Source organism: Amia ocellicauda, chromosome 2, assembly GCF_036373705.1.
Source record: "Amia ocellicauda isolate fAmiCal2 chromosome 2, fAmiCal2.hap1, whole genome shotgun sequence".
NCBI classification, from domain to species: domain Eukaryota; kingdom Metazoa; phylum Chordata; class Actinopteri; order Amiiformes; family Amiidae; genus Amia; species Amia ocellicauda.
Genome location: NC_089851.1, coordinates 8636645 through 8648419, shown reverse-complemented (window position 1 = coordinate 8648419; position 11775 = coordinate 8636645). Strand labels below are relative to the sequence as shown.

The following is an 11775-nucleotide window of genomic DNA, read 5'->3' as shown; positions in this document are numbered from 1 at the left end:
GCAAATGCTGAAACTCAAACAACAATATTAATGTTGGCAGCCCTAGGCCACACTATAGGAAATATGCCCAAACCATCACACTTCCACCTCGACACTGAACAGTCAGGACAATGCATCGTGGCTTAGAGCATTTTTAAGCTCTCACCAAAAACAAACAGCGCTCAGCGGGAATCATCACTCCTCATTCGATCCCCCACATTTTGAACACTGGCATGTGCACGGGACCCTGTCATGAAGTATAAACGTCCCACTTCGAAAGAGACCGGTCTTTTAGTGTAGCGGTTTTAAACCTCTACTGATTGAAGCCGTGTGCTGCGGAGCCCTGGGACATCATGGCCTCTACATATTGTATGATCTCACGTCCTGTTTTTGGATAGATGCTGCTTTATACTAATACTCCAGTGTTTGAGCATCTTTATCTAAACAAACAGAGCATCCATAAACCTACAGAGCTTAGATAATATAATTATAAAAACTAAAAGTTCAGTGATATACACATGCTAGTTTGTATAACATCAGTTCTAAATTACTGGGTCACAACAAACAGGGAACATGTTGGAGTTGTTTGATTTAATTTTCTGCTAAGTGGAACTGTGTTGACTAGAATCCAATTGTGTATTGTCACATCACTGCAAAGGAATGGGAAGCACTGTAGTTTCATGGCTACAATTATATTATTAAGGAGAGAAAGAGGTGAAAGTGTCTGGAGTCAATGTGTTCTTAGGTCAGTAAGTATCAAGAACATTTAAACCTTCATAGGGAAAGCATATAAAATAAAGCGTTTTTAAAATATAAACATTTAATCCCATTATCCAATTCAAATGTAGCTGCAATAATGATTCATCCTTTGTGACAATCTTCTTTTAAACTTTGATTGGTAGGGGGATACAATTAGAATAGGATTCTACTGTAGATAAATAATAAATACATTACATTTACATTTGCAATCAAGTTTTCTGAGGAGTTTGCAATGGGGTTTAAGTTGACTAAGAACCAAAGAAACATGCTGAACTGTGGTTGTGGTATCAATTAAGTAAGATAATGCAATGATGAGATGAAGAACATGCCGGTGGGCACCTAGTTTCCTAGGACACTGGCATCCGTTTATCCCCCATGGCTTCCTTGTTGCCAGCGCCAGAATTCAATACTTAGCATCTGCTCGATCAGCTACAGCACGTGTAACCGACTCATGCCAGGCTGTTACACAAGTCAAGTGTGTATTTGTTCATTTTATATTCAATTGGTCTTCCAATCTTACATCACTTGGAACATCTCAGGCTTGTCCCTTTAAAACCTTTAATTAAGATTCATAAGAAACAGTCGTAGATATGAAAAGTTGTCATATCAATGAACAGGAGACAATCAAAGATGTTGGCCTAACAGTTGACTCCTGATTTCTGATATACATTTAGATTCTGGTCTGAAATTTGGGATGAGGGCTCTCATCTTGTCACCGGTTAACGCAGAACGAGGAAAGGATTTTACAAGAAATGTACCAGAGTTCCAAAAATACATCCCAGCAACAGCTTTACCAAGATCATATATGTACATCCTATTGAAATAAGAATTTGACAAAGGAAAGAACTGCAAGTATGGTGGTTTACTTTCCAAGCAGGATGCATCAGAGAAGGCACACAAAACAAACACTTCCAGACAGACAGTTGTACCTTTCTTCAGCTGGATGTTGAGCCTCCTCCCAACCTTTTTGGTGTAACCGCTGGAGGGCGTGGGGCTGAGCACTCTCTGAGGGGACGGGGTCAGGCCAGAGGGGGGTTTCCCAGTGGAGCCGGTGTTGTGAGGTAGCGGTGAATAAAACTCTCCTTGCTCCACGTGAGCCCCCGGCCTCATCATCCTCTGGGGGGTGTGGTCCAGTCCCACCACAAGGCTCCCCCGCTCGCTGCCCTGGGAGTCCGGGCTGAACCGGCCGGGGATATAAGCGGGGTTTTTCTCACTTTGAGAGAGCTGTTCGTACTGTACTTTCTTTGTGGCTGGGACCACGTGGAATAAAATGACAGGTGAACGCATGGCTTGCCGGAACATATGTTGCGCTCTGAAAATGGGAAGGCACAGAATTATCAAATTAAGACTGGCAGGCCAGAAGACATTATGAATATAATTGAAGCTTCTAATTAAGTGCCAAGAACTGACTCAAAAAGCATAAATATTGATAGGTCAATAGTAGTGAAGATCACACACTGCCTGTTGCTAATTGTTACCCAGATTGATAACTGTTATTGTTCCACAGTTATCTGGTAGATATTCATAAAAATGGAAAACAAATATTTTGCGCACCCAATTTCATATTTAATAAGACTACACCCTTATTTCATTTTTTGTTTTTTTAATGTATGAATTATCTTAATTAAAATGCCCCAGGCCATTAATTGAAGAGCAGAAAATCCACATAATACAATAATGCAATATATACTTTTTTTTGTAATATAATTGCTTCCATATGTATGTTTAACGTATTACCAATCTATATATGAAGGTCAATAAATACCACAGTATATCAATTAGAAAGATATCAGCTTAAATGTGCTCAGCTCCAAAAGTAAGAATTTTCAAGTAGGTAAGTAAGCACATCTCCGTAAAGGAAAGTGATGGAAAGCTTGGTTTTAAACAATACGGCAGCGTCTGCTGCCTTCAAATAACACCTATAGTCAACTTTCTACAACTTGTGAATAATTCTGAACACCCCAGAAACTCTTCTCCCTCAATGTTTAAGAAATGGACCATGAAACTGTGAAATTACACTCCTGAAATGGAAACCGCTCTGAAGAAAAGCAGCTACATGGCAAGTTGGGGATGGAGAAAATGTACTGATATGCATGGCAATGTAATGATTGGTAACCTGCAGATGTAATGAAAACGGGTGAAATTAAATCAAAAATCCATTGGAACATGGAACCGGCGAGAAATCTGTGCACAGAACAGTTGCGTTATATAAACAGACATTTCGACAAACGTGGCCTCCTTGAAATCGATTTCGGCCCTGCAGCTCACGTTGTTGACAATATTCAGCCGTATTCTGTATCTGACTTTGCTGAACAGATACTCTGACCTAATACATGCCATTTCCAGGCCTTGCTTACAAGGACCCTCCGCTTCAAATTATGCTAAGAATTCTGTTCACGTAAACCCACAGTATTCCAATTACCGGGCTGAACTAGATTGAGAACTACAATGAAACCCCTTCATAAGACGACAAACATTAATACATTCTTAATTGGTATTTGAGGACTTCTCCCCTCCCATAGGTGGTTGCTAGAATAAACAACATCCCATATATTTGCATTTTAAACAACTTCAAGTTAGAAAGACACACTTTAGGAATTCACCCTCATTTTGATGTTAATTTCCAAAATTAAATAAACAGTAGACTACGAAGTAATGAGGAGTGCAGTGACACTTCAGTAATCGCATAACGCTGGGGTCTGATTGAATAATAAATTAGAACATCAATGCATCATTAGATTTACTTAGATTAACTGCCTAAAAACATTTATCCATGCAAAACAATCAAATAAGATTAGAATATCACTTAGAATTATCTCCATAAGGTGCACAATCAAGGGAACTAAAGCGTGCCTTTGTTTAAACCGCTTTTCGAAACGAAAGCTTTGTCATATGAATATTATCATTCCTACCCATTGACAGCCTCCAGCAAAAAATAATAATAATAATAATAATAATTTACATGTTTAGGAATAACATAAGGAATATTGCTCTCTTGTTAATTATCTTCATAGCACATGGTACGCTTTTTATTTCCAAAGAGTAACATGGGATTTTTTTTTTACTAATTACAAAAACATTACATATATTAATTTATATTGTGTTCTCTCAACTTTATAAGGGCTTGGCTTTTGCTTCTTACTCATTATTAATAATTTTGTACAATGGGAATTCAAAATATTCAAAGGGATCAATTAAATATCTGCAATTTTAGATTCAAATTATTAAAACTATGATGAAAAACATGATTACACACATTCATCTCTATTGTTACACGTCTGCCAATCAGGAAGCACCTTTGCATCAATCTTATGTGAACACAGCATAAAAATAGATGAGATTCAACTCTCCGTTTCTTACTCTACAACTGAATGTAATGTTTGTTGTCCTGTCACTTTCCGAGAATGGCAGCTCAACACAATACCTTTGTTGAACCAGCTTGGCACATCTCTATGACAGCTGAGCCTGTGGTTTTATCCCACTAGAATATTTCATCACTGCCAAGAATCCCAACCATTTCCTTGAGCCGTAAACCACGGAGGAGATTGCTAATGAAGCGGATATCAATGTGCGACCTAAACATTACAAGCTAGATCAGGACCCAGACGAGATGTTATCTATTGCACATCCCAGACTGCTTAGAAAAAAATATATATCTAAATAGCCTGCCGGGGTTGGAGTGTGTGGGGAAAAAAATAAAAAAGTTGCCACTGGTTTATATCTTCATACAATGTCGCACGGTAGGAAATTAATGAAAACAATAAATCAATATAGAAATGAGAAATTGAGGAAGTGGCAGGAAGGTATCTGTGCTCCTGTGTTAAAAGAGAAGACCAAGTCAGAGGTGTTTATGTATTATGGATTTCACAACAAAGGAGCAGAGAGTGTCAACCTCAGTCTTTATAAGTGTGGCACTGATAGCAGACCTTTAGCCGTAGCTTCATTGCTTAGAGGATGGCTCAGTGCTGTGCTAATGACAGGTTTTCGATACATGAAGACATTGCAGTTAACATTGTTTATAATTTCATCTGAACACATTTTCACATATACATATACAAATAGAATACACGACCCAATGGCACAGCAGTACATTTATAAAGCTAGAAGACGCAGCACTGCAATCACTTCTGTGTCCTTGACTGACACGTCATAAAGTGTTTGGGTGAAAGCCCAGTTCTTTACACAGCCGACAGAGTAAAAACAGCAACAGGTCAGTCTAAAAGAAGGATATGAAGTAATAAAGAGACAAGACAAAAAGCAGAAGCTCAGAGAAGGGGCGCACGACTCCACTCCTGAGGGACTGCAGTGTCGTTAGGTTAGCTTTGCACCTGAACTTGTATTATATTGGACCTAATTCAATTAAGTATGGGTTTAACTGAACCTATTTCATTACATGTGTCCATTTGTGGGGTTCTGGGGATGTGGGGGAGATTTATAAGAATTGCAGGACTGTGGTCCTTGGATTTGGAGTCAGAAAATGTAGCCTTGGTGAGACATACACTGTGACAAAGTGTAGAGGAGACCTACTTTGAGGATTGCAAGGTCAGTAATAATCAAGTTTAAAATGTGTAAATAATAATAATGTGTAAAAAGTAAAAGCATTTGTGTAGTGATGGCTATAGGTGCTGAAACCTATTGGGGTGGTGGCGGGGGAGGGCATATCCAGCTATAGAGCCAGGATGCTCCGACTAATGGGAGGTCCCAGGCTTGGAGACAGAGATGAGTCCAGGACCCACAAGCTGCTAAAGGAAAATGAGAAGAAAGGAGGAAGTGGGAGAAAAGCTAACACAAGATTAGACCCTGAGAGGCTTACTGTTCAAATCTGATGTTGCGAAGATCTCCATTATTAATCCGTATGATACAATCGTTCTCATGAAACAGATTCTCCTGCTCAGCTTTGCCGCCTTTCTCCAGCCGCTTTACTAATAACCCCAGGGTCCTGGAACATTCAAATCAGACATTATTGCTCCCGCAAAGCCTGCCATGTTAATAACGTTGTACTACTAATTACAAGCTTGATCTGAAAAAGGAGCTTGCTTCAAGTAATTAGCCAAGGCTTTCTAGTCAGCCATTTCTAGCCAAATGACTTTTCCTAATGTCTTCTACATCCTTATACATATTCTGCTTAAAGGAGACATTAAAACACAAATACATCAATAAATATATATTGAAAAACAGAGACAGTACAGATAGATAAAGACTGAGATTTAGATATACAGACATTTCCAAATGTATGTTTACGTTGTTTCCTTGTGTAATATCTTACTAATGTGTTTTCACTAATGCAATGCTCACAATAGAATAAATGATCAATTCTTCAGAGCCATATTGCTATTCTGATTAGTTATTTCCCATGAATATACACACAGGAACAGTGAGTAGTGAAATACCCACTATGTAAACTGAGTAACTTAAATTAAATATTATATATAGGAAGATATTAAGCACCTGCATTCAATTCTCAATGAAGAAGGTTGATCATTCGCCATTTTGACCAGCAAGTTTACCACTGCACTTAGATTGTCAGATTTTGATGGTGCAGTTTTGAAGGACATTTCACTTTAAGCCATGCCTTCACTGTGTTCATTTCAAAGGATCATTACAAGAAAATACTGCAAAAACCTCCACTAACTTTGATAAGCTTCAAATGTGAGCAGGCAGCAATGTTAAAAATAACACCCAACTCACTAAGTGTGCCACCTCAGCAACAATACAAACTCTTACCCTTCAAATTATATAAAGCACGGCATGAATAAATTAGAATTTCCTTGAGGTTTAATGTGGGTCCCATCTTCTTAGATTTGACTAGAAAGAACTGATATACCAAGGAACTCAAATCAAATTTGCATTTTTGTTTTGTTCTGACCATCTTGCAGGAACTTGCCTCATATCAAACTCACATCACTGTCCCAGTTATAAATAAGACAGCTGCTATGAGATCTCCTGAAAATCTAGCTAAAATAAATAAATAAGGAAAAAACTAAAAGATCAGAGTCTCAAAACACAAGGTCAATATTCGCAATTAAACACTTTTTAAGTAAAATTCTGAAAGGTTAGGGATATTACCAGTATAGCTACATTTTGTTACCTCAGCAGTTATTAAAATGGGATTCTAAAACGTATAAACAGACAACCATTATCTAAGTTGCAGATGCAGATGCAAGCTTTAAAAAGGTCATCTTTCGGAAAGTCTGATTGCAGAAGCAACTTGCTAAGTGTTTCAGCTGAATCAAATGCACTTGAAGGAGTTCATTAGTTTAATTGTCTGTCTAATACAAACATGCTCACTGACACCTCAGAAACATTTCACATCTAAGTGTAAATAACTGACGTGTGATAAAGCTGAAATGGAGTGGTACAAAAGCTTTTTATGAGCTTCATAAGTCCCTGAAAGTGCGAACACCATGTAATTACCACCCTGGCTGAAGCCAACTAGATCGCAGTTTATCTTCATAAATGTTGACACAGTATAAACAGAGAGCCAGTGATAAGAGCATTAAGGCAAACTCCAGTAATTCCCAACTGAATCATCATTGGCCAGTTTTGATAGTATTGACTGAACCGAGATTCAGTCACTTATAATCCTCAGGCACTTTCGCAGTAAGCTATGTTTCTGCCGCCAAACAAAATTCTGCCCAACATTTTAGGGAGACTTGCAAAAAATCCTGACTACAAATACCTAAGGAAGACGCATCATTGTGTGTATGTATGTATGTACTTATTCTCCAGACCAAAAACATTGCTTCATCTTCTGCATCTATGTGTTGACCTTATACTTTGGGCAAAAGTATGTGCTGAGATTGAATATTCCCTGCCTTCGTTAAGAGGGATTGAGCAGCTTGTCTGGCGTGAAAAAATAAATAAATAAGCACACGCAAGAAAGAGACCACCTGTTCACATCCATTGAATTTAATTGAATAATAATGTAATCAGAATTCAGTTATGCAGCGCAATTACGTTACCAGCTTGTTTACAGTTCATACTGGTCACAGAATGAAATCTCATTACTAAAATAATAGATCAGTGAGTCTCTCTCCGCCGCGGAGCCGTTAGAACGAGAGACCGTCTCGGAGCTCTTTAGTATGCAACAGTTTGACCCCGTGGCCCTTATCAAGCACGTGTTAACAGACAGTCCCAGAAGTATTAATTCCAACGCCGCTCTTCGCCGCACTACGCGCTGTTGAAATCATTATCTTCCAATACATTTGTATAACTATTTTATTTTTAAGATAATTGTTTGGCAGCAGCCACACAAACACTGAATCAGTCTGTATGATGGAAATCCGAAGAAGAAAACTGAAAAAGTTTGTATAACGCACGCAAGTTAATAAGCCATCACTCCCGTCGACGTTAAACTACGTGGAAAATAAAACCCGAGCGCAGTGCTATTAGTCCGTTTTCTTTTCCGGCTCTATAATCCCCGCTCAGTCAACAGACACTGCGCTTGCTCTCCAGCATTGAATTTCAAGCTCGGCTGCTTTGTCCTCTTCCTGGGCCCCACGGGGACTCAACAAAAAATGTGAAGCTCCTGCCATCGTCGTGCTGAATACTTATTTTGATTTTATTTAGAATTTCATGGTCCAAAAAATAACAATGAAATATATACGTGTGTGTTTGTGCGTGTGTGTGTGTTAATCCTATTTCCTATGGCACAAGTCCACAATTCATCATTTCAGTGGCGAATGAAGGCCCAGGAAGGCAGGGCGCTGGGGTTCTCAGTGACCCGCTTCTGCAAATTAAACATCCAGCGAGTCGGAACACAAACACACAGCGCCATCAGAATGTGTCCAAGGAGAAACGCTGGATATGGTAATGAAATTGGGAAGGGAAAGTGACAGCCCCTGTTTAACTGACACTTCAGGCCCAGACATGCATCTGCCACTGCTGTCACACTAATATTGGCCTTTTTCTTTAGTCAGTTTTAAAGGTACATCTAAAACGGATAACCTGAACTCCATAAATATATATATTTTTTTGACAATGTACTATAACAAAATACTTGACTATGTGCACAAGTATCATTGTCCTATTACCCAAACAAATATAGTCAGTCCATTTTTATCAGCTGTTTATCCTCATGACAAAACAACAATACAGGTTAAAACAAATGTGTGGCAAGATTAGTCTGAAGAATTAGAGATTCAATTTAGGGAAAAAAAGTTAATTTAATGTTATGTGACGCACTACTGCTATGCTATTTTTAAATTTAGTATTCATTCTGCTATTTTTGGCCTTGTGTTTTTTCTGACCTTGGCATTTGTGATTCCATTGGCAACTGACCCACGTTGTAAATTAGCTTTTAGTTTGATTGGCTTGGCTAGCTCCAATCTCTTTAATAACTATAAATGCTGATATACATTCTGCACACAGCCAGGACTCCTTCCCTTCTCATCTGAAGATGACCTTTGTGTTCATTTCAGATTTTACACAGACGGCAAGAGTCCCCTTCTGTACAGCTTCTTTAAAAACCTTTTAGCTGCATTCAAAAATGTAAAATAACAGCTTTGTTGAACACTTTGTTGTTGTTGTTTTAAATATGGAACATTTTGAATTAATTATATTGCAAGGAATTATGTGGTAAAAAGACAATTTAATTGAGATTTCAGATTCTGAAATGTAGAGAGATAGAAAGATAAGCAAATTAACTAAATAAATAACCATATTAATAAATAAGAAAGGATGCAGAAGACATTTTAACCTAAGCAATCTACCATGCTAAACAGCCTACAGCCTAACAACCTACACAAAACATTACCTTCGGTCTCGGGCACTGAAAGGCACTACATGGATTCCCAAAGGGCCACCATCATTGGAGACTTCTACCAGCTTTACCATGTCACTGTGAGACAATGATGAATGAGGCAAAATGAGCATGTTCACCAGATGTGTGCAAACCATAAAACCAAAAAGCACACACGTGACAAAACAACACACGTGTGGTAGACGGGCCAGACCCTGTGATTGAACATACCTGCAGATTAGACTGAAAGTGAGGGGGGGTTGGGCGGTAGGAATTCAAACAAACAAACAAACAAAAATAAAGTATTAATCACAATGAATATGGGCATGGTCAATGGTAATGATGCATCTATAATAATGAGGTAATTTCACAGATAATACAAGTACAGATTTGTATGTTTTTGTTTTCTTAAAATGGAAGATTTCCTTAAATCCTCCTACTAGGACGCCATATATCCCTCGTCTTAAATTCAGAAGTATTTAAGGCAAAAAATCTCAAACTACTTGTCAAACAGCTATATGGGAGGTCTTCATTCAAACGGAGAAGGGTGTTGGTGCAAAACGAGCTCTTCTGTTGCAGAAAAGCACAGCTCGACAATTCAGCTGTTTCTAAGCAGCCCGATACCACAATACACCTGCATCTCAGTTGTTGAGAGAGACTGTTGAACATGCCCCCACTAATGATGCCAAAGGGGAGGACAGTGTGACGCTGTGCCTCAGGAGAGCTCAGACTTACTCCAAAGACAGGATGGGGGTGTGCTCAAGGCAGGAGTCTGCTCGGCCAACAGGTTCGATCCTTCCGTTCTCCTCCCTTGCCTCGTCCTCCTGCAAAACCCAAGTGAGAGAGGATGTATTTGATCAGTGCGCTAGAGAAAAGTACAGTTCGTCATTAAAACAGGGGTAGGATTTAAATAATGCTCTTCAATGTCCTTCTCCTGCAGCATTTCTGTTTTTGTGTGATCAAATTTGAGGAATAACAGTGCAAGAGTCAGAGTTATACATTAGGGTTTCTTGCTGTCTGGCTGTCTGGTCTTAACAAAAACAAAGTGTAGCCAAATGATGATTGTAATTGACTATTTAAACCAATCAATCTCCCTGGGTCAGGTTCAGCACAGGTTTTACTGTAATCTTATAAAGTGGGCACTCATTGTGGGTAATTTGTTTCTATAACTCCATTTATTTCACTTTCTGGTTTCTGGCCTTCATTTTCAATAACACAGATTTAACTGCATTGCCACTATTCTCTGATGCATTCAAAATAGATACTGGAAAGTCATATTGTACTTGATAATCCAATGTTTCATGTTATACTGAATTAAATATTATATTTAATTATATAATAAGTGACAATTGTCATCATTTTGGCTCTGTGCGGCACCACAATGGTTTTGAAAGGAAACAAGATTTAAGTGTAGACTTTCATCTTTAATTTGAGGTTAGTTACTTCCAAATTGGGTGAACGGTGTAGGAATTACACATTACAGGAATTATATGTGGTCTCCCCAATTTTAGGGACTCAAAAGTATTTGGACAAACTAACATAATCATGAATTAAATTGTGAGTTTCAATACTTGGTTGCAAATCCTTTGCAGTCAATGACTGCCTGAAGTCTGGAACCCATAGACATCACCAGATGCTGGGTTTCTTCCCTGGTGATGCTCTGCCAGGCCTGCACTGCAGCTGTCTTTAGTTCCTGCTTGTTCTTGATGCTAGTGTTGCCCTACTGTATATATCTTATTAGTAGGGCAATACTAGGCTGGACAAATCCCAGAGTTAGTAGCCAGTCGACGACAGAGATACTAAACATTACCAAGCATCTGACATGGTACGTTTGCAGATATTAAAATAGACATCTTGGTGACTGAAGCCTGTACTTTCTTGTATAACAATACAATACAAAAGTGCATCAAAAATCTGTTTAGTCTTTGGTTAGACATTAAAAAAAGGTGCTTTATCATCATATTGTATTGGATCAAAGATAAAACAGTCACAAACTATTTACTTGAAACTGATACTATGTTGACAGCTTAGACTTAATCCTAGTTCTTATTAAGATGCTGGGGAAAACTATACAACTACTTTACATTTTCATAAAAATACAGCCCTTTCCCTTTCCAACGATGAACCTTCATGACATTTGAGATGGCACCAGGAGACACAGACAAGGTGAATGTGCAGCACATCCATTAAACTTTCATAAGAACACCCGAGGTGTCAGCACGCTATCCTCGCAGGGCCACGAACAGAGCCCAGTGAAAATAAGTCAATCAAGTTTGTTTTCATACAGACTGAGCAGC

At 38.6% G+C, this 11775-nt stretch overlaps 1 protein-coding gene across 4 annotated transcripts in view; it reads right to left on the bottom strand.

Annotated features, from left to right (window-relative positions):
• pard3aa (par-3 family cell polarity regulator alpha, a) overlaps positions 1–11775 on the bottom strand; it is a 353698-nt gene that overhangs the window by 161559 nt on the left and 180364 nt on the right. For all 4 annotated transcript variants that reach the window (XM_066717599.1, XM_066717607.1, XM_066717623.1 and 1 more), the window contains exons 6-9: positions 10214–10302; positions 9494–9577; positions 5552–5677; positions 1668–2050 (exon numbers count right to left, since the gene is read on the bottom strand). In XM_066717599.1, the coding sequence (XP_066573696.1) occupies positions 1668–2050; positions 5552–5677; positions 9494–9577; positions 10214–10302 (682 nt within the window). The remainder of the gene's footprint in view (positions 1–1667; positions 2051–5551; positions 5678–9493; positions 9578–10213; positions 10303–11775) is intronic.